Raw genomic sequence first — 27,773 nt, 5'->3', positions numbered from 1 at the left:
CTCTACTATATTTTGCAGGTGCTAGTGATGTTGCTAAAATCACTGAAGCTATGAAAGAATTTACATCAATGACCTGCATCCGCTTTGTGAATCGAACAGCAGAAACCGACTACGTCCAGATTTCATCTGGAAATGGGTAAAGACAGGGCCAGCTCCTGTATCCAACCTAGGAACACATTTCTCCTTCTAGCAGATAACACATTTTCATATTCTAGCAAATATGACAGCAAAAGGAGCCAGCTTACCCTTGACTATGTAGGATGTGTTTCCCCTTTCTTCACAAATGCAGAACTGAACTCAATTTAACAATTGCATAAATGTCCAAACTCTGAAATTATGTCCCTGCCCCTGAAGGGCGAGGTAAATGAAGTATTGATAGACTTGAGAAACAATACATAGCAATGAGTCTTGGTACATGGAGTGGCATATTTATAGCCCAGTGCACCGCTGGAGCACCACTATTTTTGATGCTCCGACGGCGCACACTGCAAAACCATATCCATGAGGCCACGCAAAACCACTTTGTATGGCCTTTCATTGCCTCATAGATATGGAGTAAGACAAGGCAGCACAAGTCAGTGGGTTGCTGTACTCTTTGTCCCGGGGGGCATTTCATGGGTGTTACAGAGGGTTTTCTCCTTCATCACCCATGATTTTTGACTCATTACCCGATTTACAAGGATGTGTAAACTTGGGAATGCAGCAAAATCTTAGGCCTCTCCAGTGGAAGCATAACAGGGAGAAATATCTTTATTTCTCCTCCTTTGTTTCCTGTTTCGATGTGTGCTGCCCTCTGCATCAAATCTAGAAAGAGGAAAACTCCGCCTTGGATTGTTTTTGTGAAGGAAGGTGTCTCTTCCTGCGCAAAAATGATCCTGTATACAGCGCAGTAAGAAAAGACAGGAATGCACAGTATTTCGTAAATACGGTGCATTCGTGCCCATTCCCTGGGGCGCAAGGCAGCACAGCAAGGTCACTTGCTACTCTGCCCTGCTCTGCCCTGCTCTGCCCTGCTCCGCCATTTCAGCAAACTTGCCCCTGAACATATGTGTTGTGGTGCACCCATAATCCATTTAGTGAGATGTTTGTGAGTGCTAGGTAAGATGGGAAGCATTCACACTAGAACACATCAGAAATTATGCACACATAGTCCAAGTCTTCGCAGGCTTAGGGGTGAACACATTAGAAACAATGATTTAGGTGAACTAGAAGGTGAACTTTGTCATTGTTGATGTGCTTCAGTATTGAGAAGATGACATTTAAGAGGCTGCATTCAAGCCCACTTAACGCAGCACAAATCTCAGATTGAGTGGTCGGTGCAGAGATCAAACCGTTGGTATATGGAGGTGAGGTTCATCACTGTGTCCTTAGGGTTATGTAGAAGACGAAGATAAGCTGATCGGAAAATATGAGCAGAGTTCTCCATCAAGGTAAGAAGGCTGGACCTTGAAACAGTTGGAAAGCGAAGGACAGGGCTTTGTATTAAACTCTGTAGCAAGAAAAGACCCAACCTACCTGTTGATGATCATGGAAGGTTTTAAATGTTTCTTGGTACTCTGGACTTCCCAGGATGAATGTAAGCTTGTGATGGCCATCATGAGCTGTGCCAGGACAAACTGTTACATGGAAAGATGCTGAGGCATTTATTTGTGAAATTTGAGTGGGTGTGCAATAGTGCAGTCATGAATGGTGTAGATGGGCTTGTTACTCATTTGATTGGCAGATACATGAAGGAGAAGGTGAAACTTGGTACTGAATGCCTAAAAGATAATGGATACTCTATACCTCCTCTCTGTGGCTTTGTTTTCTGAGAGGTACTTGTAGCTTATGAAGGACAATTCTACAATACTGAGGAATCTTTACACCAACTCTTAGAGATTCTCAGAATGTGGGACAGTCTCCTATGATCAGATCATGAATGTGTGATGCATTCCACCATAATACATAGTGAGATTAGTAGGGCACTTGATCTTTCCTGGGAATACATCAGCACATGAAGCCAGTCCATTCCCTCTCGTATAGTAAATTGGTTTTCTCACTGATGTTTACAACATGAGCAACTCAAGACAAGCACTGCAAAAGTCCTCTTTGGTATTGAATGAGCCCCTTTTAAATGGTACTCTCTGTTTGTTAGGCATTCTGAGGAGTAGTATTCTGTGCCACCTGGACTACCCTGTCATTTATATTTAGTAGCCTATGCCACAGTCACTGCTCTCCTAATGGTGTGTATTATTCTCTTCCACTGTTTCTGTTCTTCCAAAAATGTATAAAATGATATGTTGCTGAGGCTGCTTTCTCAGTGAGGTTTAGTAGTCTCTGCTACTAAGGCTGCTCATAAGTGATGTGTAATGTTCTTTGTTACTGAAGCTGCTCCCTCAGTGAGGTTTAGTGGCATTTGCTGCTGAGGCTGCTTATAAATAATGTGTAGTGCTCTCTGTTGCTGAAGCTGCTCTTTCAGTGAGGTTTAATAGCCTCTGCTGCTCAGGCTGCTCATAAATAATGTGTTGTATTCTCTGTTGCTGAAGCCACTATCTGAGTGAGGTGTAGTAGCCTCTGCTGCTCAGGCTGCTCATAAATAATGTGTAATAGTGTCTGCTGCTGAGGCTGCTCATAAATTATGTGTAGTATTGTCTACCAACAGGGCTGCTCTCGCCATGACTCCTCCTATTCTTTGTCAATGGGACTGGTCTCTTAATTGTATCTTGTATTTCTCTTGAAGGGGATTTCCATGCATAGTCATAAGCGTAGAATAGTTCTGCATGCCTATGGGGACCCCGGAGCACTTTTTCCAATCAATCTTCTTAAGTGTTGATGTTCACCTTACTTCAGGAAGGCCTGCAAAGTCACTTAAGTCTGTCAATATGCAGCCGAAAGGAAAGCCTACAGTGTCCGAAACTCTTCATCTTGTTTGCTTTACAGAGGACCAATAGCTAAGGCACATGTATTTAAATGCATGAATAAGTTGAAAGTTTGGCAGAAAAAATCCTTCACAAACCTTTTTGTAATGCAAGATAAGGATGAAGGAGTGCAGTGCAGTGTAGCCCATAGGTCTTATCGCCGGTGTTGAAGAACACCACATTACGAGTGTGGCGGTTTGGCCTGTGCCAAACCGCCACTTTCCCATGAATACTGCCAGGGCAGTCGGACCTACAGGCCGGAGATAAGCATCTTCGACCCGGTGGACCACCCAATACTGCTGGCGGTATCACGTCGCCTTTCCGCCAGGGATTTCATGGTAGTAGCACTGCCACGAAATACCTGGTGGAAAGGCTAACGGGGACAGGAATTTGCATTCCTGTCGCCGGTAGATGACTCCCCCAACCCCCCAATCTACCCAAGAGTCCCCCCTTCCCTTACAACATTCCTACTCCCCACCTCCTGGAACCCTCCAGTAACCCCCCACCCCACGTTCCCAGTAGTGATCCCCCACCCTGCCTGCGTACACGTACTTACTCCTCAACCCCCCTATCCTTGTACTTACCCCCCGCTTACACACATGAACCCACATGCACCCACAGACACACACACCCTGACACTCACTCACACTCACAACACCCTTACACTCACACGCACGCACACTCGCAACACCCCCAAATACATACCCACATATACAAACACACACACAACATCCCCACTCACATGTGCACTTACTACATTAACCACTATTGACATGCATACACACTCCATCCCCCCTTCCTTTCCTCTACATACATACGCACACAACCCCCACCCTTGCTACATGCATGCACACATGCACCCCGACCCATCATTTATTCACCCACACACGCATTGCCATCACCACATTTACACACAGGCACACACGTACGCACAAATACTCCCCCTCCCACCCCCCCCATTCATGACATGCATACACACACTCATACACATATATTCACACACCACATCCCCCTCCCCTTGTGGAGGACACTTACCTCGTCCAACGAGGTGCTCCTCCCTGAGGAGACGGGACTCAGTGCTCCCATCACCGGCAGCACCCCGCCATCAGGACACCTCCAGGCCGTATTACAGGTTGTAATACAGCTGATGGAGTCCTTTTGGTTGGGGGGAAAGGCGGGGGAACTACCTCTGTGCCTCTGACCGCCAGCACAACCACTGGAGGTTTTCCACCTAAATTGTGGGGGAAATCTGGCAGTACTGATAAAATGGCGGTCTTCTGGTGCCTGCAGCTTCAGCGGTCTTAGGAAAAGACCGCCAAAGTGAGATGACCACCTTTGTCTTTAAGGACAGCTGGTCCCCCAGTATCCCATCATGCCTACAGAGGGCCATCTTTCTCAGTTCTTTTTTCCATTTCTTGCTGACAGGACCCTGGAGCATTGAGCTCGACCTTTTTAAGATTTTTCTTCAAAAATTGAGTGAGAATCTCAGTGACAACTGTTTCACTCAATGTCTTTTGACTTTCCTTCTTGATCTGTACCTTTTTCTGACAGGAATAAAGGTATCTTTCCGTGATAAAATGCCTTCTTTGTTTGACAAATGCCCTCCTGTGGTAGAAAAAAGGACAAAACAGACTCTCATGATGTCTGTATCATCTGCCTGCCATCTTCACACCCTCCTGCCTCCTGTAACATCTGCAAGTTATATTCCAGGCGTACCCTGCATGATAGTGTGAAGATTCGCCTTCAAGGGAGAGAAGTGGGCAATGCAGCAAGAAGCCAGTGGAACCTCTGAGCGAGGGGAAGGTCAGTCTTCCACCAGAGCTCTTCCCTTGGCCTCCGGTGCACGTGGAAGGTCTGAGAGGTGTTTTTCAGGAAATAAATGCTTTTTGTCCCGGTCGACATCGAGGAGATTGACGTCCAGAGGAGGAACTTCACCATCAAAGACTGGCTCGATGGCACACAATCGTCGCTCGACGTCAAGATGCCACACAACGTTGAGAACTCCTGCTACTCGGTCCACGATGTCAAGGAGTATATCAACGTTGTTGGACTTGCTCGTTGCGATGAAGCAAGCGCCGACATCACAGTTAGATGTTGAGGTCCTGCTCAACATCGATACCTATATGTTGGAGAGAGAGACTGATGTCGAAGAGACCCTTGACGCTGAGGAGACAGAAATCTACAAAACGAAGAAGGATCTATTCCTCATCGGAATCGCAGCATTCCCGAGATGTTTCTCCTTCACTGGTGCTCCTTCCTTCATCACCTTCTCTGCCTCCCACCACCTCTCCTCCGCCGGCTGTGACACCTCCTCCTAAGCCTCCACCTCAAGGTCTGTCATCGGTGCTTCCGGCTTCTCCGCATCTCCCGGCACATGTACCCCCACTGCCTCTGGTGCCGCAAGTGTCTAGCACTGCTCCAGCTCCCAGACCCTGCTCAAGATCGCGTCACTGTTCCCTTTATGGCCATAATGCATCTGGCCATTCATCAACACGGTCAAGCCACTCCCATCACAGATCGCAACAAAGATAAAGATCGCATTACTACCAGTGCTACCATGGAGATTCCACATCATCCACCAGAGGCTTTTCACCCACACTATTGTACTCGCCTCAACCTCGTACCTCACCGGTGGACGATATCAACACCTTTCAAGAAGTTCTAGTTCGAGGTGCAGCAAAACTAAACATTCCTATGGCTGTTCCAACTCCATCCAATTCAGTCATATTCGAGACACTCTAGCAGCGCACAGCCTCCAGACCTTTGCTACCACTAGTGCTGGGTCTTTTGGAACCCACCATGGAAATTTTCCTTATGCCGGCTACGACTAAGTCTGCACCTTTCAGGCTACTAAAAAAGTATTGTCCTCCGGGACATGACCCCTTGTTTCTGCGTTCTGATCCTCCACCTGATTCGGTTGTGATCCTGGCTGCCTGTAAATCTCACGCCACATCTCGGTCTGCTACCTCTCCTCCTGACAAAGAGGGTAGGAAGGTGGATTCAACAGGCTGCAAAGTCTGTAGAACGGCGGCAACATCCATGAAGGCGGCAAGCGCAGTGGCCCTCTTGGGCAGATACGATAGGGTCCTGTGGGACTCCCTGCTCTTTATTGGGATCAGAAGGAGAATTTTGGGGAAATCTTCCAAGAAGGTGCAATGGTCTCTAAACAGATCATTAGTGCAGGGACGGACTCATCCTTGCTCCCAGCACACACGTACTGCCATGCAACAACCTTAAGGAGGCATGCCTGGCTGCGTCTAACGTCCCTGAAGCCGGATGCTCAGCAACACATTCAGAAATTGCCATTTTCAGGATCCACCTTGTTCGGCTCTCATGCCGACGATGAAATGGTAATGATGAAGGATGAAGTAGACACATTGAAGAGCAACAAATATTCTTCCATCTTTTCCAGCGTTGCTAAACTTCACAGAGGGTTCAAAACCATTAGTGGCCACGTTGAAGATCTCAGCAGCAATTAAAAAGATTCTACCAGCCTCAGCGGAAACAACAAAGAGGAAGGGCGGCACACCAGCCCAGTCAGGATACTCGACAACCTCCAGCCTCAAAACCCTGAAACTTTTCTTCCCCCGCATGCGTTAACCACTCTGGTGAGAGGAAGCATCACCAATTTCCTGGCAGAGTGGAAATGAATTACAACAGACGCCTGGGTCTTGAACATTGTGCTCAATGGGTATTGTCTCAGGTTTTCCACCCCATCACTGAGCATTCTGCCAAGGTCATCCACTTCTCAACTTGACCTTCTAAAGGCAGAAGTCACCATCCTGCTGCAAAACAAAGTGGTAGAGCCTGTTCCCCTCAAGCAGCAGGGAAAAGGCATTTACTCAAGGTGCTTCTTCATCCCAAAAAAGGACAAAAAAGAGTTCAGATCCATTCTATACCTAAAGGTTACCAACAAATGGATCCAAAAGGAAAAGTTCAGGTTGCTGGCCTGACACCAAATATATCCCCAGATCTGGCAGGGGGACTGGCTTTGCTCAGTCGACCTACACAATGCCTACTTTCATATCCCCAACGTGATAAAGCATTGGAAGTTCCTGAGATTTGTTGTGGGGCCACAACACTACCAATACACCCTCCTACCATTTGGTCTCAAGTCAGCACCCAGAACTTTCTCCAATTGCATGGCTGCAGTGCCAGCACATCTTCAGAGGCACCAAATCTTTGTCTACCCATATATGGATGACTGGCTAATCAAGGCATCCACCTTTCCAGCTGCACTTCAAATGGACATGCGATCTCCTTTATCGGTTAGGGCTTCATGTCAACTTTCTCAAGTCCACAACAACTCCAGTCCAGAAGTTGCACTGGAGTTACCATAGACATGCTGCAAAGAAAAGTGTGTCCTTCGGAGGAAAGATGTTTATCTATTCTCCAGAAGTGTTGTGCGCTCAAAACTATGCCTCACTCAACATTACGCACGGTCTCCTCACTTCTAGGGTCCATGCCCTCCTGCATCTTTCTGACTTCCAATGCTCGTCTCCACATGTGGTTTCTCCAGGAGTGCCAAGAGGGCCAGTGGAATCAACTGTCGGGAAACTAGGAAGACAGGATCATTCTACCCACCAACTCAACCAGATCCCTCAGTTGGCAGTGGTCTCCAACCAATCTCCTACAAGCGATGCCTTTTCATCCACAGGCTCCATTACAGACTATTGTGATGGATGCCTCTCTCCTTGGATGGGGAGCCCATATGGATCACCTACAAATACAAGGCCTCTGGTCTCCGAGGAACCATCATACCACATCAATCTCCTCGAGCTTGTCTCAAGAGGCCCGGACGATATGGCACTGGCTCCTCGCCAGGAATTTGAAGATAGTAGCAACTCACCTTCCAGACGTTCAGAATGTCCAAGCAGATGCCCTCAGCAGGGTTCTTGACGAGAACCACAAGTGGGTACTGAACAATGACATCATTCAAAATATCTTCAGTTTGTGGGGCACACTTTCTATTGACCTCTTCGCCACAGCGGAAAGCAGAAAATGCAGTGGATTCACGACCAGGTTTTACCATCCAGAATCATTGGGGAATGCCTTGTGGATAAACTGGTCCAACAAATTTCTGTACGCCTTTCCACCAATTCCCCTGATCCCAACATTCCTACTCAAACTCTCAACGACGTCAGCCAGAATGATCCTCATTGCCACAGAGGGGCCGAGGCAATGGTGGTTCCTGGACCTTCTTCACCTGTCGCTCCGACCAAATCTCAGGCTGCAATGCAGGACAGACCTCCTGACGAAAGGAGGACAGATGACTCACCCTAACCTCTCCTCCTTGAGTTGGGCAGGATGGCTCCTGAGCTAGTACAGTATGGGCACTTGCATCTTTCACAGGATTGTATGGAGATCCTAAAAGCGGCAAAATAGCCATCCACCTGAGCTGCATATGCCTTCAAATTGAATAGATTCAGCATCTGGTGTTCCTCCAAAAAGATAGTCCATACATCTTGCCAGGAGGTTGTCATTCTACCACATTTGTTACACCTGGCTAAATCTGGTCTGCAATTCTCTTCTATTGGAGTTCTTCTGGCAGCTCTGAGTGCATACAGAAAAGGTCCTTCGCAAACCTCTTTCTTTAGGATACCAGACATCAAAGATTTCCTAGAGCGGTTAAAGAAGGTTTTTCCTCCAGTTTGGTGCCCTTCCCCACCACTGGAGCTTAATATGGTCCTTTCACGCCTCATGCAACATCCATTTGAGCCCAGACACAAGGCATCTCTCCAACACCTCACCTGGAAAACATCCTAAATTCCTGCCCAAGGTTATCTCTGACTTTCATGTCAACCAGTCGATTTCCTTGCCATCTTTCTTTCACAACCGAACTACTCCAGCTGAGACATCCCTCCACTCTCTAGATGTAAAGAGGGTTTTAAAATTCTACTTAGATAAAACTAAATCTATTCGAAAATCCCAACAATTGTTTCTTAATTATGGGTCGGTTCACATCGGTCTGGCCACCGCCAAACAATCAATCTTTAGGTGAATTGTCTCCTGTATACTCTTTTGCTACCAACTAGCTAACAAAACCCTAGATGGCAGACCAAGAGCACACTCTACCAGATGCAAGTCTGCCACGACTGCCTTGATGATGAATGTTCCCTTAGCAGATACCTGCAGAGCTGCGACCAGGAGGTCTGTCCACATCTTCACTAAGCATTACTGTCTTGACTCTGATGCGAGGACAGATGCTCAAGTAGGACAGGCTTCTCTCAAGAACCCTTTTGCTTGCTAGCGTATTTAATAATGTTCTGTCTATTCCACCACTGTCTATGGGATGGGCTTGCTATTCTATTCTACGCATATGACTATACATGAAAATCCCCTACAAGAGAACGAATAGTTTCTTACCTGTAACTCCAGTTCTCTCGTAGGGGTATTTCCATGATAGTCCTAAACAACCCTCCCTCCTCCCCGATGGAGTAGACAAAATAATATTTCAGGGATATCATTATCTCAGCTAGGACTGACTACAAAAAGAACTGAGGTAGCTGCCTCTCTCTAGGCATGATGGGATACCGGAGGACCAGCTGTCCTTAAAGACACAGGCCCTCATTAACATTGGCGGCAAATGCAGCCTACCGCCACGGCTACGGCTGCCAGCATACCCTCGCTGTGGCTACCAACTGTCCACCAAAATATGACCGTAGCTGGAATTCCGCCACGGTCATGGCAGCGGACTGCAGTAAGGTGGCGCTGCTGTCAGCAGCAGCACCACGCCAGCAAAACGCTGCTGACCGTATCATGAGCCAAAATACGGCCTGGCGGTGTTCTGCTGGCGGACGTTGCTGCTGGCAGCAGCGCTGCGTCCCGTCTCCTGCCTGAGGACCCCCTGCAAGCAGGTACGTTGGGTTCTCCAACAGGGGAGGGGGCTGGGGGAGGTGTGACTGTGTTTGTGTGCGTGCATGCGGGTGTGAGGCGTGTGTAATGCGTGTGGGCATGAATGGGTGTGAGTGTAAGTGTATGTTGTGTTGTGTGATTGCATGTGTGCTGGTATTTGTGTTTGTGAGTGTTGCTGTGTGTGTATGAATGTATGCATGCGTGGGTGAATGTGGGAATGCATGTATGTATGAGTGTATATTTGTCCGTGTAGGTGTGTGTATGTCTGGGGTGGTCGGCTGTCGGTGGTCGGTTTGGGGGCTGGGGAGGCCCCTATCAGTGCCAGGGAAGAAATTCCCTGGCACTGATAGTGCCTACCGCCATGGTTTTCGTGGCGGTACAGAAGCCACAGAAACCATGCCGTGGGAGGGGTCATAATGCCATGGGTGGCCTAGTGATGGCCGTCGGGCTGGAGACTGTAGTCTCCAGCCGGGCGGTCATTACCGCTGTGGCGGTCGGTGTGTTAAATTGGCAGTTTGGCTTTGGCCAAACCGCCAATGTCATAATAGTGGCAGTATGTACCGCCAGCCTGTTGGCGGTACTACCGCCACTATTTCACCGACCGCCGGGGTCATATTGACCCCCACAGTCTCCTTTTTCTTAATTTATAATGGCAGCCTGTCGGCTACAATGCCCTGCACTCTTTCATCCTTATCTTGCATTACAAAAAGGTTTGTGAAGGTTTGCAGGCCTTCCTAAAGTAGGGCAAACATCACCATTTAAAAAGATATATTGGAAAAAGTGCTCTGGGGTCCACGCAGGTGGGCTGAATTATTCCACGCTTATGACTATCATGGAAATACCCCTGGAGTTACAGGTAAGAAGCTATTCCTTTCTGCTAATGAGGTTTAGTATTTTGTCCAACACAAAAACACAAAAAAGTGGTGTATGAAATGCTTGAATTAATCTCAGCCTCTAGTAGTAAGTCGGACCCTGTCCATGTTTTTTTTGCCCACTGTGCCACCTCAATTTGGACCCAGCTATATGTCAATCAGCCATAGTCCTGCTCCAGTAGTAACAGTCCAGCCACAAATGCCAGGCCAGGTCCTCTCAGAACCAGAACACAAGTAACCCAAGACTAGTTTAGGCATAGAAGGGCATCTTTAGTCAGGTGCAACTTGGTTGTCAGCATGGAACCCATATTTGAGCATACGCATCACCCTTGGGATATCGCAATGAAGAATACAAACAAATGATAGATGGAATGTTAGAATTAATATCAGCCAATGATTATTTACTGGCCATATTACAGTCCATCATTTTTGCCCACTAAGCCACCTCCGATTAGATCCAGTCATATTCAAATCAGCCTTTGTTCTTCTCCAATAGGAACAACCCAGACCGATCTGCCACACCAGGACCTCTCTCAACCAGAAGACTAACAATCCAAGGCCGGTTTAAGCTTAGTTGGGTCTCTTTAGTCAGGTGTAGCTTGGTCCTAGTCAGTTGCAGCTTCGTATTTCAATAGGTTGAAAATGGGGTATTTGATTTTGGACACAGAGCAAGCATTTATTTGTATGCAGTTTAAAGAGGATATTTAGGATCTGGTGTGATTTTGTGTTGTGGGGGAGTGGGTATGGTCCTTGTGAGTTGATGGCAGTGTGCAGTTGCTGAATGTGTTTACTGTAACAGGACATACAGTGAGTGGTTTTTGGTTGTGGTTATCCTCATCAAACAAACTTAGACATAATTTAGTGGGGTCTGTGTGTGTGGTTGGTGGGGAAACTGGATGAATTTGCGTGGGTGGCCTGTGTAGTTGTCATAGAATAATCGTTTTGTTGTGTGATAAACAAAGGAATGCAAGAATATGAAGAGTGGGGTGCTGTGGCTTCTTTTATGTATGTTGTAGGTGGAAAGGGTCTGGGTGAGAGATGGTAGTGAAACATGAAGGTCTAGTTTCATGGCTCTGGATGATAGATGGGTGAGTGAGTCCTATTGATGTGTATTTTTAGAATGAGTGGTTGGTGTCTATGCTGCATGGACATGGTAAGGTGGCGATGTTTGAAAATTGATATTATTTATGTAGGCAGTAGGTGCATAGTTGATATTTTGTGGTATTTTGGCATGGATGGGAGTTTTGTAGCATCTATGCGGTTTTGCAGAGAAAGGTTGTGCAGCTGTTTCGATTTGGCCTGGTTTTAATATGGTATGATATTGATAAATTGTTTTGAGGTGTATAGTTTAAAAGTGAAGGAGTATGGTATTTTAGAAGTGAAAGGGGTGTAGGGTCAGGTGTTAAAGGAGAATATCTGGGGAGTGGGAAATGGGATAAACAGGGCTTACATGGTTTCTTTTTTGTGTGCGAGGGGGTAAGAGGTAGGTTTATTGTTAGAGATGAGTGTTGAAAGAGTGTTGTTCCGGGCTTTGGATAGCAAGAAGAGTGGGGTAGTGTAGGGGTGGGTAATAAAGAGGGTTGGTATTGTTAATATTTTGAGTTGGTTGAAGGTAAAGAAAGAATTAAGGCGGTCATTCTAACTTTGGCGGGCGGCGGTAGCCGCCCGCCAGGCGGGAACCGGCAATCGCCGCCATGCGGCCAAAAGACCGCTGCCGGCATTCCAACATTCCCGCTGGGCTGGCGGGCGCTAACCAAGTTAGCGCCCGCCGGCCCAGCGGGAATGAGGCCGCAACACAGAAGCCGGCTCCGAATGGAGCTGGCGGTGTTGCGGCTGTGCGACGGGTGCAGTTGCACCCGCCTAGCAGACAGTGAACACCTAGCCGGGGCCCTGCCAGTGGTATGGGCAGTGCAGGGGCCCCAGGACACCCCTTACCGCCAGCCTCTTCCTGGCGGTGAAAACCGCCAGAAACAGGCTGGCGGTAAGGGGGTCAGAATCCCCAGGGCAGCGCTGCTTGCAGCGCTGCCCTGGCGGATACGCCCAGCCGGGGCAAAAACGGCGGGAAACCGCCGGCCCCGGTTTTCCGACCACGGCTTTACCGCCGCGGTCAGAATGGGCTTTGAAGCACCGCCAGCCTGTTGGCGGTGCTTCCGTCATTCTGCGCCCTGGCGGTCCAAGACCGCCAGGGTCAGAATGACCCCCTAAGTGTATAAAGGGAGATGGCATATGAGATTGAAGGGGATATGGATATGTACTGTGCACTGGCAAAGTGGGTATAGTAGAACTGGCCTGGGGTTTAGACCAGAGTTGTGGTTTGTGTAGAAGATAAGGGCCACTTGTATGTCTGGAGAGGTACAAGGGTATGTAGGAGTGTTCAGTAGGGTGGTAGGAGTGACCTTGCTTGCTGGGAGTGGTAGATGTGTGTTTGTTGAGATAATCTGTGCCTGTCTGGTCCTAGGCCTTTCCAGGCCTAAACAGGCAAGTTCTCCTTGTCCTCTCCACTACGGCGGGACTGAGATACCCTGTGGATAGGACTAATATAGGCTGATGGTGAAATCATGTGACCCTCTCTCAGCCTCTTAAGCTCACTTGCAGGCAGAGCCAAGTGGTTGCTAAGCAACCATAAAATGAGAGAATCTGGAATACTGGTGTGTTCAAAATTTTATTCCACAACCTGTGTCTAGGAGAACAGGTAGGGAGGATGGAATGGTGGAGGAGAGGAGGAGGGTGGCAGGAAAACTGGGTCTTGCAGCAGTTAAGGTTTATTAATGGCAGGCAGATTTGCACAAAATCCCCAAACTGCTATAGTTTACAGAAGCACAGTTTTGTCACATGAAAAGGTAAATAATAGTTCTAAAGGCCATTTGACTATAGTCATAGGAGTTCACAGCTATTGTAATATTAAGCAGACTCAGGTAGTCAGCAGCGGCCTTTAATTGGAGTTGCAGGGGGCAGAGAGACCAGGGAAGAAGACAGAAAGATCAGAGGCAAAGAAGAGGCAAAGAAGAGCAAATAAAGGTGAGCTGAGCCAGGGTTAGATCTGACATCCTTGGTGTGGTTTCCAAACCTATTTGCCTTCACCTCTCCGGTTCGCTGAAATTATTTGTGTTGCCATTAGGACTCTGAGCACTTTACCACTGATAACCAGTGCTAAAGTATTTGCACTCTCTGCTTAAAACATAATAAAATTGGATTACACTAAATTGCCACATTTATTTTTGTTAAAAGCCTCTAGTAAAATGGTACTACATGTACACAGGATCTATAAATTAAATGCTACTAATAGTCCTGCAGCGCTTATCATGCCACTCACTAAAGTAGCCTTTGAAAACATTATTCAGGCCTCCCATTGCAGCCTGTGTGCAGTTATAAACTGTTAATTTGACCTGGCAAAATAAACCTTTGGCCCGGCCTAAAACTTCCTTTTTAATACATATGTCCCTAAACAGCCCATACGGTAAGGTGCACTGTATTTAAAAGGTTGGACATGCTTTGCATGTCTTGGAGGTGAAAAACACTCAACTCGTTTCTGTAAGGCCTACATCTCGCTTAGAATGACATTGGGCTACCTTATTACATTTAATAAGTGACACTTTTGTTTGGGAATAGGTAGCAATTTCATGTTTGGTCTCTAGTGAATTGTAGTTTAAAATCCTCTTTAATGGTTGAGTCTGAGATTCAGTCACATCACTGAAAATGGCACTTTTAGAAATTTTGCATTTTCTTGCCCTAACCATTTGGTGCCTGCGGCCTGTATCATGGCTCACATGACTTGGTGTAGTGGGCAGTTGATATTTGTGTATTCTTCCTGGACAATATTACAAACGGGGGTGTGGTTGTTGGCAGGATGAGTCATTGTTGCCTAATGGGAGGGGAGGAGCTGAACCTACCACTTGCACTTCAAGAAAGCTGCCTCAACACACTCACAAAGAACTTCACACTATCTTCCTGTGACGCCAGACAGGGAGGAAGGACAATCCAAATTCAGATGTGTGAGGAAGTCTAGAAATTTCTTCCACTTCAAAGCTGGCACCAGGTATGAATATTGGACCCTGAAACCAACTCTTGAGTTCACTCCTGGACATGTGGATACCACAGAAGAAAGACCGTCCTGCTGCCCGAGGACTGCCCTGTCGCTTGAGGCCTGTCCTGCTGTCTGGAAAGGAAAACTGGATCTGCTCCCTACATCCCAGGCTACCTGGAGGGACTCTAATGGTCAGCTGAATGGCCTCCTGGTCAGAGCTACAGGGACATAACAATCTCCAGAGGCCTCCTTGCAATTCCCCAGCTGCCCTGGACCTGCCTAGATCTGCAACTGGATCAGTCTCATCCCCTAGAGGTCCCTCCCAGGTCCTGGACCCTTTTTTGGCACAGTTTTAACTCCTGGAAGAAAGGGAGAAATGCTGAAGATTTGGGCTCTTTGCAAGCACAAATGGGCCTGTTCGTGCCAATATATTGCTGTCTGCGAGAACCGCCAATGCAAAGTTCCAGTGAACCCAATTTTTTGCACTTTGGTGACTGCCAGCGACAACTGACAGTACAATATCTGCACTTTGGGCTACAGCATTGGTAGCCTTTAGTGACTGTCAACCAGAAGCTGCAGCAATGACCGATTGTGACGTCCGACTGGCTCTTTGAGCTACTGTGACGATCGTTCACGATGCCTTGCCTGCTCTTAGCACTACAGTGACAACCATCTGCAACTCTCTCCCTGCTCCTTGTGGCCTCCTCCACCATGAACTGGATTCTTCTTGCCAGACTTTGAGCTGCTAACTTGTACATTGAGACTAACCTAGTCCCTGTATCCAGCCATGCTCCATCACGGTTGGCCTGAACATGTGACTTTCCCCTGGTCTAGCACAACCAGATGACCAGAATTCTCATTTTGAGGTGCTGTACCTACTTAAATCTTTGAAATTGCACATCTCTGGTTCTACTAATTGGATTTTTGATGTTTTGGTGTCACATATTTTAATACATTTTAAGCTCTGTTTCGAAATTGGTGTTCGATTTTTCTTCTATTGTTTTCACTTTAATGGTGTTAGTGTGCTGCACAAATACTTCACATATTGCCTGTGAATTAAGCTTGGCTGCTCTTGTGCTAAGCTGCCAGATGGTTTAGCATAGGGTAATTTAGTGATTTTTGTGGTTCACTCTGACAAGGAATGAAGGGTACTCACCCCTCCAATTAAAATCTCAGTTGTCAAAACCAATAAATGCTGGTGAAGGGGTGGGGTGATGGTGGAGAAGGGGTAGTGAAGGAATCACGCAGGGGCTGAGGAAAGAGGAGAGAGGGGAAGCAGAGAGGAAGGTAAATGACAAAATGAGACTGCAAAGAGGGAAAGGAGGGAGCTTTTCTAGACTTCCGCAAATTATAACTGTTTTCACTGGTGCAACAGGAGATCACCGTCCTAACAGGATCAGAGTCCAAATGGACCAGTGAGTGCTAGCATAAAACACAATGTAACAGGTATTAAGCTTTGTTATATTTTGCAAAAATTTAGGCCTGGCTTGAGGCCAGACTAAAAGAAGTAGAGGCACTCCTCTTACCTACAAGAGGTCTCTGCAACTGTCCTGAAATGACGTGTAGTGTTCTACATCAGTGGACTGCTCTCTAATTGCTGTTGGATAATTTCTGCAGCATGCCCTCTCTAAATGATATGTGGTCTTCTCTACCATGTAGGGTGCTATTTCAGTGATTTTGCTGTTCAAAAGGCACAGATACTCACAGTCCAATCTCTCTCAATCTCTCTTTCTTCTCTTTTTCTTCCACCCCCCTCTATCACAGCTGCTCCTCCTATGTTGGAAGGATTGGGGGACCTCAGGGAGTTCAGCTGAGCGGGAACTGTATGGTAAAAGGAATCATCCAGCATGAGCTGATGCACGCCTTGGGCTTTCTCCATGAGCAAAACCGCAGCGACCGTGATGACTATGTGAAGATCATGTTCGAGTACATAGAAGCCGGTACAGTAACCCTCCAATCTGTCCAATCACTGTCGCTAATCAGAGAGAAATGTGTTGGTTTGTTAAATAGATCAAGTGCCTTACAGACTGAGATCTAGTTGGGAATCACTTACAACAACACAGTGAGCATGGGAGGAAGATTAGGGTAAAGGGTCTATTTTGAGTTCTAAATGTAATACTCTAGTTGCTGCTGTCTGAGTGGCAATAAAGTGGTATGCATAATATTCTATGCCTTGCCAGAAAATTGTCTCTTCTTTGACTCAAAAGACATCAAGCTCAGATTCTAAAAAATACAGGGGCATATTTATACTCTGTTTGCGCCGAATGTGCGTAAAAAATGTTGACGCACATTCAGCGCAAACCGGGTACCATATTTAAACTTTGACGCCCGAGTGTGTCATTTTTTGGATGCGGGAAACTGCCTTGCGTTAATGACATGCAAGGTAGGCGTTCCTGCCCCAAAAATTACTTTAAGGCCTGTGCGCCTTATTTACACTCCTGCGTTATTTTGACGCACAGGAGGGGGCGGGCCTTAAAAAACAACGCACAGCCTAATGTGCGCCATTTTTTAACGCCTGGGTGAGGGCAGGCGTTAAGGGACCTGTGGGCTCACTTCCTTGGTCTCTGACCATGGAAGGAGTACAGAGGTGCCCTTCCCTGCCCCGAGGGACACCCCCTGCCACCCTCACCCCTGGAGGACACCCATGGATGGGGGGGACCCATCCCAGGTAAGTACAGGTAAGTTGAGGTAAGTATTTTTTTTAATTTTTTTTAAGTGGCATGGGGGGCCTAATTTGGGCCCCCCTACATGCCACTGTGCCCAGTGACCATGCCCAGGGTACAGAAGTCCCCTGGGCATGGCCATTTGGCAAGGGGGCATGACTCCTGTCTTTGCTAAGACAGGAGTCATTTCATTGGGGGTTGTGCGTCAAAAAATGGAGCAAGTCCGGTTTGAACCACGATTTTTGCCTCAAACCTGACTTGCACCATTTTTTGACGCACAAACCCCATTTTCCCCTACACCGGCGCTGCCTGGTCTGAGTCTTTTTTTTTTTTACTCTGACCAGTCCGCAGCGCCGGCTAACGTCATTCCTTAAATAAGGCACCCGCATGGCACGTAGGAATGGCGTTAGCCGGCAGTAAAATGTTTAACGCAAACCAGCGCCGTAGCTGGTTTGGGTCAAAAAGTATAAATATGAGCCACAGTTTAATGCATGGCCTTTCACAGCAGAGATCCAGAAATTGGAATTTACTCCCTCAGAACTCATGCTGTTATCTGCGTCTTCTTGTGAGTGAGCTGTTTCAGTGTATCCCAGCATCTTAATTGTCAATTTTCTGATGAGCATAACAGGCAACATCAGGACCCCTGAGCATCTGTAATTACTGATGGGCATAGACATCTAGTTACGCATCTATTTGTCTCTGTATGTGGTCAGTGGCAGATTCATCACTACTAATGGGTCTGTGACTTGCCAGTGTTTACTGATGGATGAATCAATTGGCCAGTGTATCCTTAATAAATCAATGCAGTGGAGTCACTCTATTGTGGATTAGTAGGGCATGATGAAAACGTTTAGCAGTACAAATTACCTGTGAGACTGAAGAAGTATGAAATGTGCTGTAAATTGTGTTACTTTCTTGAGACGAGATATCTAAGTTTATAGATGGCACATAAAAACATACAGTAATCACTGAGGTTTATGTATGTGGGATTCAGTGACTGTGATGGAAGGGCATGATGGGCTTACATGGCAGAAGGGGCCTTGTGGGCAAAGGAGAGTTTTATGAGTCAAGTGACTAGAGGTGAGGTTTTAGAGCTCATTTGAGCTCCAAGAGAAGCCACCTGCCACTTATGGGTTTAGTAAGAGAGGATATTACGGAGAGAAATTCATGCAACTTGAATGATCTGAACTTCACTGGGGTTTGTGAGATCTTGGATACAGTGAAGAGGTTAGGGTTGGCTGAAATGCATAAGAAGTACTGTAGCTTTTGTTTGCTTTGTGGATACACACAATCATTCTGTTCAGTTTCCATGAAGTTGGGTAGGTGGGAGTCTAGGCAGGTTCTACGGTGTCCTCTTGGTGAGCTGTGGCAACAATACATCTGAGCCATAAAAAGCACTTTGCTCAGTGTCTCTGCCATTTCCAAAGGGAGGCGCTGGTGGATTTTACTGATATGTAGCAGCTGGACTAAACTGCTCTATTGATGGTGGTGATCCACTCCAACCCCAGACTGTAATCAAATTGCACTCCTAGGGAAAGATGACAAGAGGGTTTTGGAGGCCGAAGAGGTAGGTATTGACTATGTGGGAGCAATGAGCCATTTGAAGGTTGATGGGTTCAGAGATGTAAGTATGGGGAAGAACTGTGAAGGTAGTGAATAAGAAGAAAAGGGGTGTATGACCCATATGTCAATGATGTAAAGCTTGCGAATTATAAACACTGGGGCTCATAGGGTCCCTGCATCAAAGCTAGGGTGTCCCTCCTGATGGAGCATTGGAGCAGCTGTGTGCTGGCTACAGTTCATTCCTGCAGGGCCAGCCTTAGCACTGATGGTGACAATCTTTTTTAGCACCCCTCTTCCCCAGATTCCCTCTCGAGCACCCAGCAAATGTGCCCCTCATCTCTTCATAGCCACTCTCTCACATACAATTCATGTTTTAAATCGTATGCAAATCTGACTTTACTAATCCACTCAGCTATTCACATACAAATCTGTTCTTTGCAGCAGACACATTAACCCTCTGCGCTACGATATGCAGAATCAAAACTGCCATTAGACAAAACTCTAAACCTTCTCTCTCTCTAGCAGGAACAATAATCAGAAGAGTTATTGTGACATTTTCATTGCTACTTGAAAGCTGGTTGCATACGGAACTCTGCAGCAGGTGTTTTCAAATCTTAAGCTTTTGCTCAACACAGTGCCCCCTCACCTGAGGTCAGTGCCCCTGCTCCAGGTCAGCACCCAGTGCGGCCACACTGTCCTCACCCTCCTAAAGCCTGTCCTGCATCTCTGCTATGACCCTGGGCTACAGCAGCCCTGGGTGAGTGTGGAGAAGCGCAGCTCTCTGCAGTCAGATGTTGAATCCATGTTGGGTGGGACATCAGCTTCAGAGAATGTTTGTAGGAGGCTGGCCCTCTATTTAGTGTGCAAAGCTAGCCACACTGTGCAGGGGGGCCAGGCAAAAACTATATCACATACTGCTGTAATTTTAAGGTAGCTTGGTCATGCAGTTAAGCCAGTGTTGGAGAAGTGCAGAGCATGTGTTGTACTCACAGCATCAATCCTGCAACTTACACACTCAAAGGAATAACTCAAGACCAATTTATGTGGTCGGTGGACACCCTGTGCCATCTGGAGAAGGTTGGGTGGCTCCTGGTTTCGGTGGGAGCAGTGAGAGAAGGTCTCTGGAGCAGGGCCACTGCGGAGGACCACTTAGAAAAGCACTGCATAGGTAGGTTTTAAGTTGAATTTTAGGGGTCCCCTTGGAGTCTCAAGGTCGCAAGGAGTGGGAGATTCTTAGGGCACAGCACGTTCTTTGGTGTAGGGCACACAGCGGCTGAGTGCAAAGCGAATCAGTGAACCAGGAGCTGTGCACAAGGACGCTCCCTGGAGCAGGAGGTAAGTTGGTTCAAGGGCCACTTGCAAGACAACAGGGGCATTCTGGCCGGAGCCCCTGGGTGTTCCTGAAGTCCCTCGACTGGGGCTTCCTCCCGGTGTCCTACAAAAGCTTCCAAATACCCAGAGTATTGGCTTGGTTTGGCCACTAGGAGTCCCTGTGCCACCAAACGTAGCACACTGGGTGGGTTTGCTATCACAGTCGTCATATGAAGTTTGGTCCAGCTGTGGCTTTCAGTTCGGGAGTTAGCAGCTGGTCAGTGAAGTTACCCTCAGTGGCTTGATGGTTTCTTTAGGATTTAGAGTGGTACCTCCACTCTGAAGGGAGTTTTTGGGTGATTTACGTAACCTGGAGGTTCTCTGGGGTTCTTGTAGAGTTGCCCAGTTGTCCAGCATCTCCTCAGCAGTGATTGTCAGGTCCTGGGTGCAGGAGACAGGATTTGGCACATTTTCTTGGGTACAACAGATCCACATTTCTAGTGTTTCGGATCTTCTTGGTGATGATCTTCTTCTGTTCGTCGAATCAGATTTTCTGGTCTAGGGATGCCCGCTAAATACTCTATTTAGTGGGTGTTTTAGGGAAAACCTGGGACTGACCAATGGGTCACCTACCTTTGGGTGGCTACACCCACTAAAGTGACCACTTTCCAGTGGGAAGGGTCATCTCCCTATCCCTGATTGCTATTTTCCTTCCATCCGAGATGGAGAAAAATTAAATAGAATGCCCACCTCGCAGGCAACACCTTAGGGGTGGTGCCTGCCAGGTGGGCCACTCCTCCTACCTTTTGTTTGAGTTTCCCGTCCTTGCTCAGGGGTTTCATCTGCTGCTAGCAGCAGGCCTGTGGGTCGAGTTTCAAAGACGGTTAGCCCTTTGAAGCTCGCCACCAGGGCAGTGCACATTCCTGAGAGAGGAGGTGTTAGCCCCAGGAAGGGTTTTGTTCAACAAACCAGAGGGTCGGATCTCTCCCTACATATTTTATAGACAGGATGTCTGGAGGTGCCCGGCTAGAACCAGTCATCAACCATGCCAGGGTTGTTAGCTTTTGCAAGGGACACCTCTAAGGTGACCCCTGAGTACCTTTTATAATAAATCCAACATTGGCACCAGTGTGGATTTATAATTCTGAGTTGTTTGATACCAAACAACCCAGGGTTCAGAGTGGCCATCATGTTGCTGTGAAATGTGTACTGACCAGTGTCCAGCACATGGATTTTAAAATAGCTGCTCTGTTCACTCACTATGTCCCAGGTTTGGTAAGGACACAGTGGGGGCATATTGCTCATGCAGTTATGCCCTTACATAAAACATAGTGCACCCTGTCTTAGGGCTGAAGGCCTACCTAAGGGGTGACTTACCTATATGGTATGCAGTGTGGAGTGGACAGGGCATACAGGTAGTGTGCTGTGTCAAGTTTTCACTTTAGGTTTGCATCAGGGCACTCAGCCTGCAATGGCAGTGCTGGGTGTACCTGGATGCAGGGCCCTAGAGTGTGGCACGATGAGTGCTGCTGCCCTCAGGAGCTTACCCTTAGCACGCCCTGCCCTGGGCACCTAAGTACCAGTTACTAGAGACTTATTTATGATGGCAGCCAATGGTGTGTCCAGTTGTGCCAATGCATCACAACAGCTTAAGGAAAGAACTCTGGCCCAGGGAATCTGGTTAGCAGGGGCCCTGCGCACTATCAACGTCAAGGCTACATCATACATCAGGCAAAAAGTGGGGGGCTAACCATGTCAAAAAGACACCTTTTCTCACAATGAGACAAGAGCTAGTAAATTATATTTAGAAAAGTCCAGGACACTTTGCACTTCCTTCCTCCGACTTGGCAGGCATGTGGCATCACTTTGCTGCTCCTGGTCATGTGTAAACTTGGCCTGTCAGCTTTGTCGATCACAGCAGAGCAGTGATCGCGGATGAGTTAGAAATGAAGATGGCACTGATGCTCTGAGGCGAGGACATTGGAGGCATGTCTACACGCAGTTTTTACCTAACAATGGTGACGAAAGCCTGACACTGGGGTGGCTTATTTATGAGCCACTTGTGTCGATGTTACGTCACTTTTCCTGATGCTCCGGCGGCAAAAACCTTTTATCCATACCCATGAGGCCACCCAAAGCTACTTAGGCCTCATAGATACAGACTAAGGCAAAGCAGAGAAAGTTGCTGTGTTGCCTTACTCTGCGCGAGGGAGGTGTTCCATGGGTATTGTGGTGGGTTTTCCCACACAACATCCATGGATTTTGACCTATCCCAGATTTACCTAATCATGTAAACCTGGGGAAGAGCTGAAACCTTCCGCCTCACCAGAGCAAGCAAAAAAAAGTAGAAATATTTTTATTTCTCCTCGTTTGTTTTTCTTTTCATGTGTTCTGCATAATGCAGCACACATAGGAAAAGGAAGATTCCTCTGGACTGTTTTTGTGTAGAAAGGTATCCCTTCCTGCACAAAAACAATCCTGCATGCAACACAGGCACCCTTGCACCATGGTGCAAGGTTACATGCATTGGCGCTAGGCAGCCCATTGTTCGCCAGTCCAGTGGGAAACGACAGGAATGCAACGTATTACATAAATACGGTGCATTCCTGCAGTTTCACATTGATATAGGACAGCGCAGCAAGAAGACTTGGAGCACTGCCCTACACCAATTTCCCCTAAATATGCTACTGGGTTCAGTGAAAGAGGTAAGACAGGTTTCTTGAAAACAGACCTATCAAGGGTTTTGAAGGAATGCACAAGTTAAGATACTTGTTAGAACAAGAGCAGGTGGGCTTGGGACCTCTCAGCACAGGCAGCATTCTGTGGACTCATGGAGTCTGGTCCCTAGTTGTTTGTGTCCAGGTCAGACCCGGAGCAGCCATTTATTTCATTGTGCATTTCGCTGGAGGGCTGGAGCCATTTATTGGAAAGAAGTCTGGGGGTATTGGGTACACTGCTGACAGGGGGGTTGGCGAGGAGAACAGACATTAATTAATTACTGCAGGCAAAGTGGGTCCACAGGCGAGAGGAAAGCGAGAGAGGAGGGAAAGAGAAAGATGAAAGAGAGAGACGGTGAGGCAGCAGGAGCAGGGCTGGTTTGAACATTTTGTCCCAATAAATCAATTTACAGCATTTGTAAAGCACAGCACTATCACCCCTAAGGATATATGGGCACTGAGGGCGCAGTATTTCAGTCAAAAAGCCACATCTTGAATCTCCTTGTGAAGTCTGCCAGGGAGAGAGCTGTTCAGAGGTGTAAGGGCAGGCTGTTCCAGGACTTGGCTGCTGTGTAGGAGGAGCGACCTCCACTGTGGATGTGATGGATGTGGGGTGTGTGCGAGGTTTAGTGAGGCAGAGCATAGTTGTCTTGGTGGGACTTAGAAGCTCAGTCGATGGTTGATGTAGGACGGCCCTAGGTTATGGAGAGCCTTGTATGCGAGTGTGAGGATTTTGAATTGGAATCTCTTCTGGACGGGAGCCTGTGGAAGTTCCTAAGGTGTGGGATGATGCTTGAGCACTTAGGGAAGTTGAGGATAAGTCTGGCTGCAGTGTTCTGTAGTCTGGAGTCTTTTAAGTAGCTGGGAAGACACTCCAGTGTAGAGAACATTGCCATAATTGAGGTGGCTGATGACCAGGGCATGTGTGACTGTCTTTCTGGTGTCAATAGGGATCCATTTGAAGATTTGGCGTAGCATACAGAGGATGCAGAAGCAGGAAGAGGTGACTGAGTCTACTTGTCAATTCATGGATAGTTGGCAGTCAGGAAGATGTCAAGGATTTGTGTGTGTTCTGATGGAGAGGGTGTTGGTCTGAGTTCTGCTGGCCACCAGCTGTGGTCCCATATGGAGGTGTTCTCTCTAAGATCAGGACTTCCGTTTTGTTTGTATTTAGTCTAATGTAGATGTTTTTCATTCATTTTCTCATGGCATTGTTGAAGTTGGCTTTGGTGTTCTGGGGGTCTTCGGTGAGCGAGAGGATTAGTTGAGTGTTATCAGCGTAGGAGACTATATTGAGTCCACAGGATCTGACAATGTCTGCGAGGGGGGTCATGTATGTAGGCGTTAGGCTTATTTTATGGTGTACACCTATGGTGTGGCACCCTATACTAAGTTCAGGCAACCCTTTGTGATAGTGAATAGGTGTCTAGATAGCAAAAGCTATCTAGGGGTTGCTGAGATGAGCAGCTATTGCTTATCCAGAAGGAATGCAAGCACTTGCAATACCACAGTAGTCAGACAGTAACTCACTCACAAGAAACAAAAACACACAAGTGTTGCAAAAAGAAAGGATACCTTATTACAGCACTACTACTAGACTAGCATTGGTTTATTTCCCTTTGTAGATATCTACACAGAATGGATGCAGGAGAGTTACTCATTCACTCCAAGGGATATCCCTTCGTTCTGCCAGGTGCAAACAGAGTCCTTGTGACCCTGGAGGATGCACAGTCCTGGATGTAGCAGAATTCATGCAGGTTCCGGAGAAACAATGTTGCAATGGGAGCCTTCCCATCATAATGAGACGTGTTTCGGTTCCAAAGCAGGCGAGCAGTGGTTCCAGAGGCCAGGAGCAGAAGATGTCTTGCAGAAAGTTCCTTAGAGAGTCTTTCTGGACGAATCTGAAGACCCACCCATTGGGTAGCCCTTAAGTAACCCTAAAAAAGGGATTGGTAACTCTTTGAAGTGACCCACCTATCAGACGGGGTCAGGGATGTCATCTTCCTGGCCTGACCAGTCAAATGCTCCCAGGGGCCTCTGTCCATCTTGTTTCCAAGACGGCAGAAACAAGTGGCCACCTCACAGAGCTATGTGCACCTCCATAGGGGAGGAGCTGAACAGTGGGGTGGTCACTCCTCTGTGTAGTTTTGCACAAGAGCGGAAACTGGTGGTTCCTCAACTGGGGAAAACCAGATTATGCACAGAGGTCACCAAAGGTGCCCTTAAAAGCAGTCTGGTGGCGATCAGAGGCCACCCAACCCCAGCCCTTGGAGACCTAATACACAGGGTAAGGTGGTTAGACCTCTCCCTTGGAGGCAATTCTTTGTTCTGCTTCTCTGGCTGGAGCCTGGCTCACCAGCAGGAGGACAGAACAGTGTCTGGGGTCAGCAGCAGCGTGGGCTGGCAGCTAGACCTGGTAAGGCTGCATAGGCAGCACTGGGGGATCCTCTAAGAACCTGCAGAGTGCATGGTATCATGATCATGCAAATAACACTGGAATCAATGTAGTTTGCATTATTCCAACATGTTTGATACCAAACATGCCTAGGTTTGAAAAGCCATTATGTAGTTGGACCACTTGTGTTGGCCAGTGCCTCCAAATACCTTAATATGGCTTCCCCACACTTACAGATTCCAGGAATTGGCCTGGGGTCTTTAGGGGCACCCTGCTCATGCAGGGGCACCCTCACACTTAGGGACATGCACCCTGCCCTTCCGCTGAAGGACCTACCAGAGGGTTGACTTATAGTGTCTACATGCAGTGACCAGGTTAGGTGGTGAAAGGGTGCAGGCACCATTCCACACGGCCTGCAGACACAGTTTGCATGGACTCACATGGGTGGCACAATACATGCTGCAGCCCATGGTGGAACCCTGGTGTACCAGTGCCATGGGTACTTACGTACCATATATTAGGGACTTGCTTAGGTGCACCAGTATGCCAATTATGGGTGTAAAAAGGTTATCAGATTTATCAGCAACCACATTTTGGGGAGAGAGCATAGTCACTGGGATCCTGATTAGCAGGATCCCAGTGAACTACAGTCCAAACACACTGACATTGGGCAATAAGTGGGGGTAACTATGCTAGAAAGATGGCATTTTCCTACAATGTAGATGTTGAACAGGGTTGGGCTGAGGGAGAATCCCTGGGGTACACCTCAGGTTATGTTCTTGGGTGCAGAAGTGAAGGTAGGAAGGCGGATGATCTGCGTGTGGCCTGAGAGGAAAGAGGTGACCCACTTAAGGACATTTTGTTGAATGCCTGTGTTGTGGAGTCTGTGGAGGAGAGTGTGGTGGGTGACTGTATCGAACGCTGTTGAGAGGACATTAAGGATGAGAACTGCCAACTCTCCTTGGTCGAGGAGGGTCCTGATGTCTGTGGCAGCAATCAGTGCATTCTCCATACTGTGGTTGGCCCGGAATCCTAATTTTAGGATGTTGAGAAGGTGGTTTTGTTCGAGGTAGTTAGTGAACTGTTAGTTGCTGACTTTCTCTAGCACTTTGGCAGGGAAGGGGAACAAGGAGAAGGGTCTGTAGTTTTTAAGGTTGCTGGGGTAAGCGGAGAGTTTCTTTAGGAGGGGTCTGACCTCTGCATGGCCGTGGAGAAGAAGGTGTTGAGAATGTGGGTTAGTTCTATGCTAATAAGGTTGGCTCCAAGGTTGAAAAGCCCCTGGGGGCAGGGGTCAGTGCGTGCCCTGGAGTGAATGGATGACATGATTGCTGCTGTGGTCTGTGTGGTAATCGGGGACCAGGAGGTTATCGTGTGGCTGGTGTTAGCTGCTTGAGAGATGTTGTCTAGGCTGGAGGTGGAGGGTTGGGGGTCGAAATAGTTGTATTTGGTGGTGGTCTTGCTGTGGAAGTAATCTGAGAGGATGTCGTAGAGTTCCTGGGATGGGTAAATGGTGGTCTTTGTGGCTATTCCTTGATGATTCTGAAGAGTTCTTTTGCGTGGTTGGCTGCGGTGTCACTGCCAGCAGGGATTACGGCCCTTTTTGATGCTTTGATGTGGTGGTGGTAGTTGTTGAGGGCTGGCTTTTAGGCAGCAGTGTTGGAGGGGTCCTTGGTCTCGAGTCAGTGGCATTCGTATTTGGAGTTTCTGAGCCCAGGAGTGTACCATCTCGCTGGCTTGGAGGTGTTCTTGGTTGGTTTCAGCTGGGCCACGTTGATGATTCAGGTGGTGAAGTTTTGGATCGCTTAGTTGAGGTCGAAGTCTGTCCTGGGCTCGGGTTGTATTGTGCCTAGGACCTGTGCCCACAGGATCTTGGTTACCTTGTCTCAGCTTCGGTTGGGGGTACTAAGGTGCTTGGAGTTGGTGGGCTGGGAATTGAAGATGGTAAAGTGGACAATGATGTGGTTGGTCCAGGTGAGTTCAGTCATGTGGATGGAATTGTCACTAGAAGTGAAGATGGCATTCAGTGTGTGTCCGGCATTGTGCATGAGTTTGATGACCAGTTGGGTGAGGCCGATGTTGCTGAGGTTCTCTATAAGAGAAGTGGAATTGGTGTCGTTAAGGTGGAAATTGAGATCGCCGAGTAGGGCGTAGTGGAAGGAGTTGATGGTGAAGGAGGCAATGAGGTTGGTGATGGGGTCGCTGAAGGCTGGACGTGATCCTGGGATCTGTATGTGAGGGTGCCTCACATTGTGGTGTTGGCATCGATTTGGAGTTGGAAGTGAAGGTGCTCCATGAGAGGCGTTCGGTCGTCGTCAGTGATGGTGCATTGGATGGTTTCTTTGAAGATGATGGCAATGCCCCCGCCATGTTTTCTGGTGCGATCTTGGTGTATCATCTTGTAGCCATCAGGGTGGCTGTGGCCGTCAGGGTTTGAGGAGGTGTTAGCCATGTTTCAGATGTTTCAGTAATGAATGCA

The 27,773-nt window shown here is 47.7% G+C and overlaps 1 protein-coding gene across 1 annotated transcript in view; it reads left to right on the top strand.

Moving 5' to 3' along the window:
• The window catches only part of LOC138283728 (embryonic protein UVS.2-like), an 83,604-nt gene that overhangs the window by 38,633 nt on the left and 17,198 nt on the right, over positions 1–27,773 (top strand). Inside the window, exons 5-6 of the mRNA XM_069221773.1 lie at positions 19–136; positions 16,413–16,588. Coding sequence (XP_069077874.1) covers positions 19–136; positions 16,413–16,588 — 294 coding nt within the window. The remainder of the gene's footprint in view (positions 1–18; positions 137–16,412; positions 16,589–27,773) is intronic.

Source organism: Pleurodeles waltl, chromosome 3_1, assembly GCF_031143425.1.
Source record: "Pleurodeles waltl isolate 20211129_DDA chromosome 3_1, aPleWal1.hap1.20221129, whole genome shotgun sequence".
Lineage (NCBI taxonomy): Eukaryota > Metazoa > Chordata > Amphibia > Caudata > Salamandridae > Pleurodeles > Pleurodeles waltl.
The sequence above is the reverse complement of the archived record's forward strand: the minus strand, read 5'-3'. Positions and strand labels throughout refer to the sequence as shown.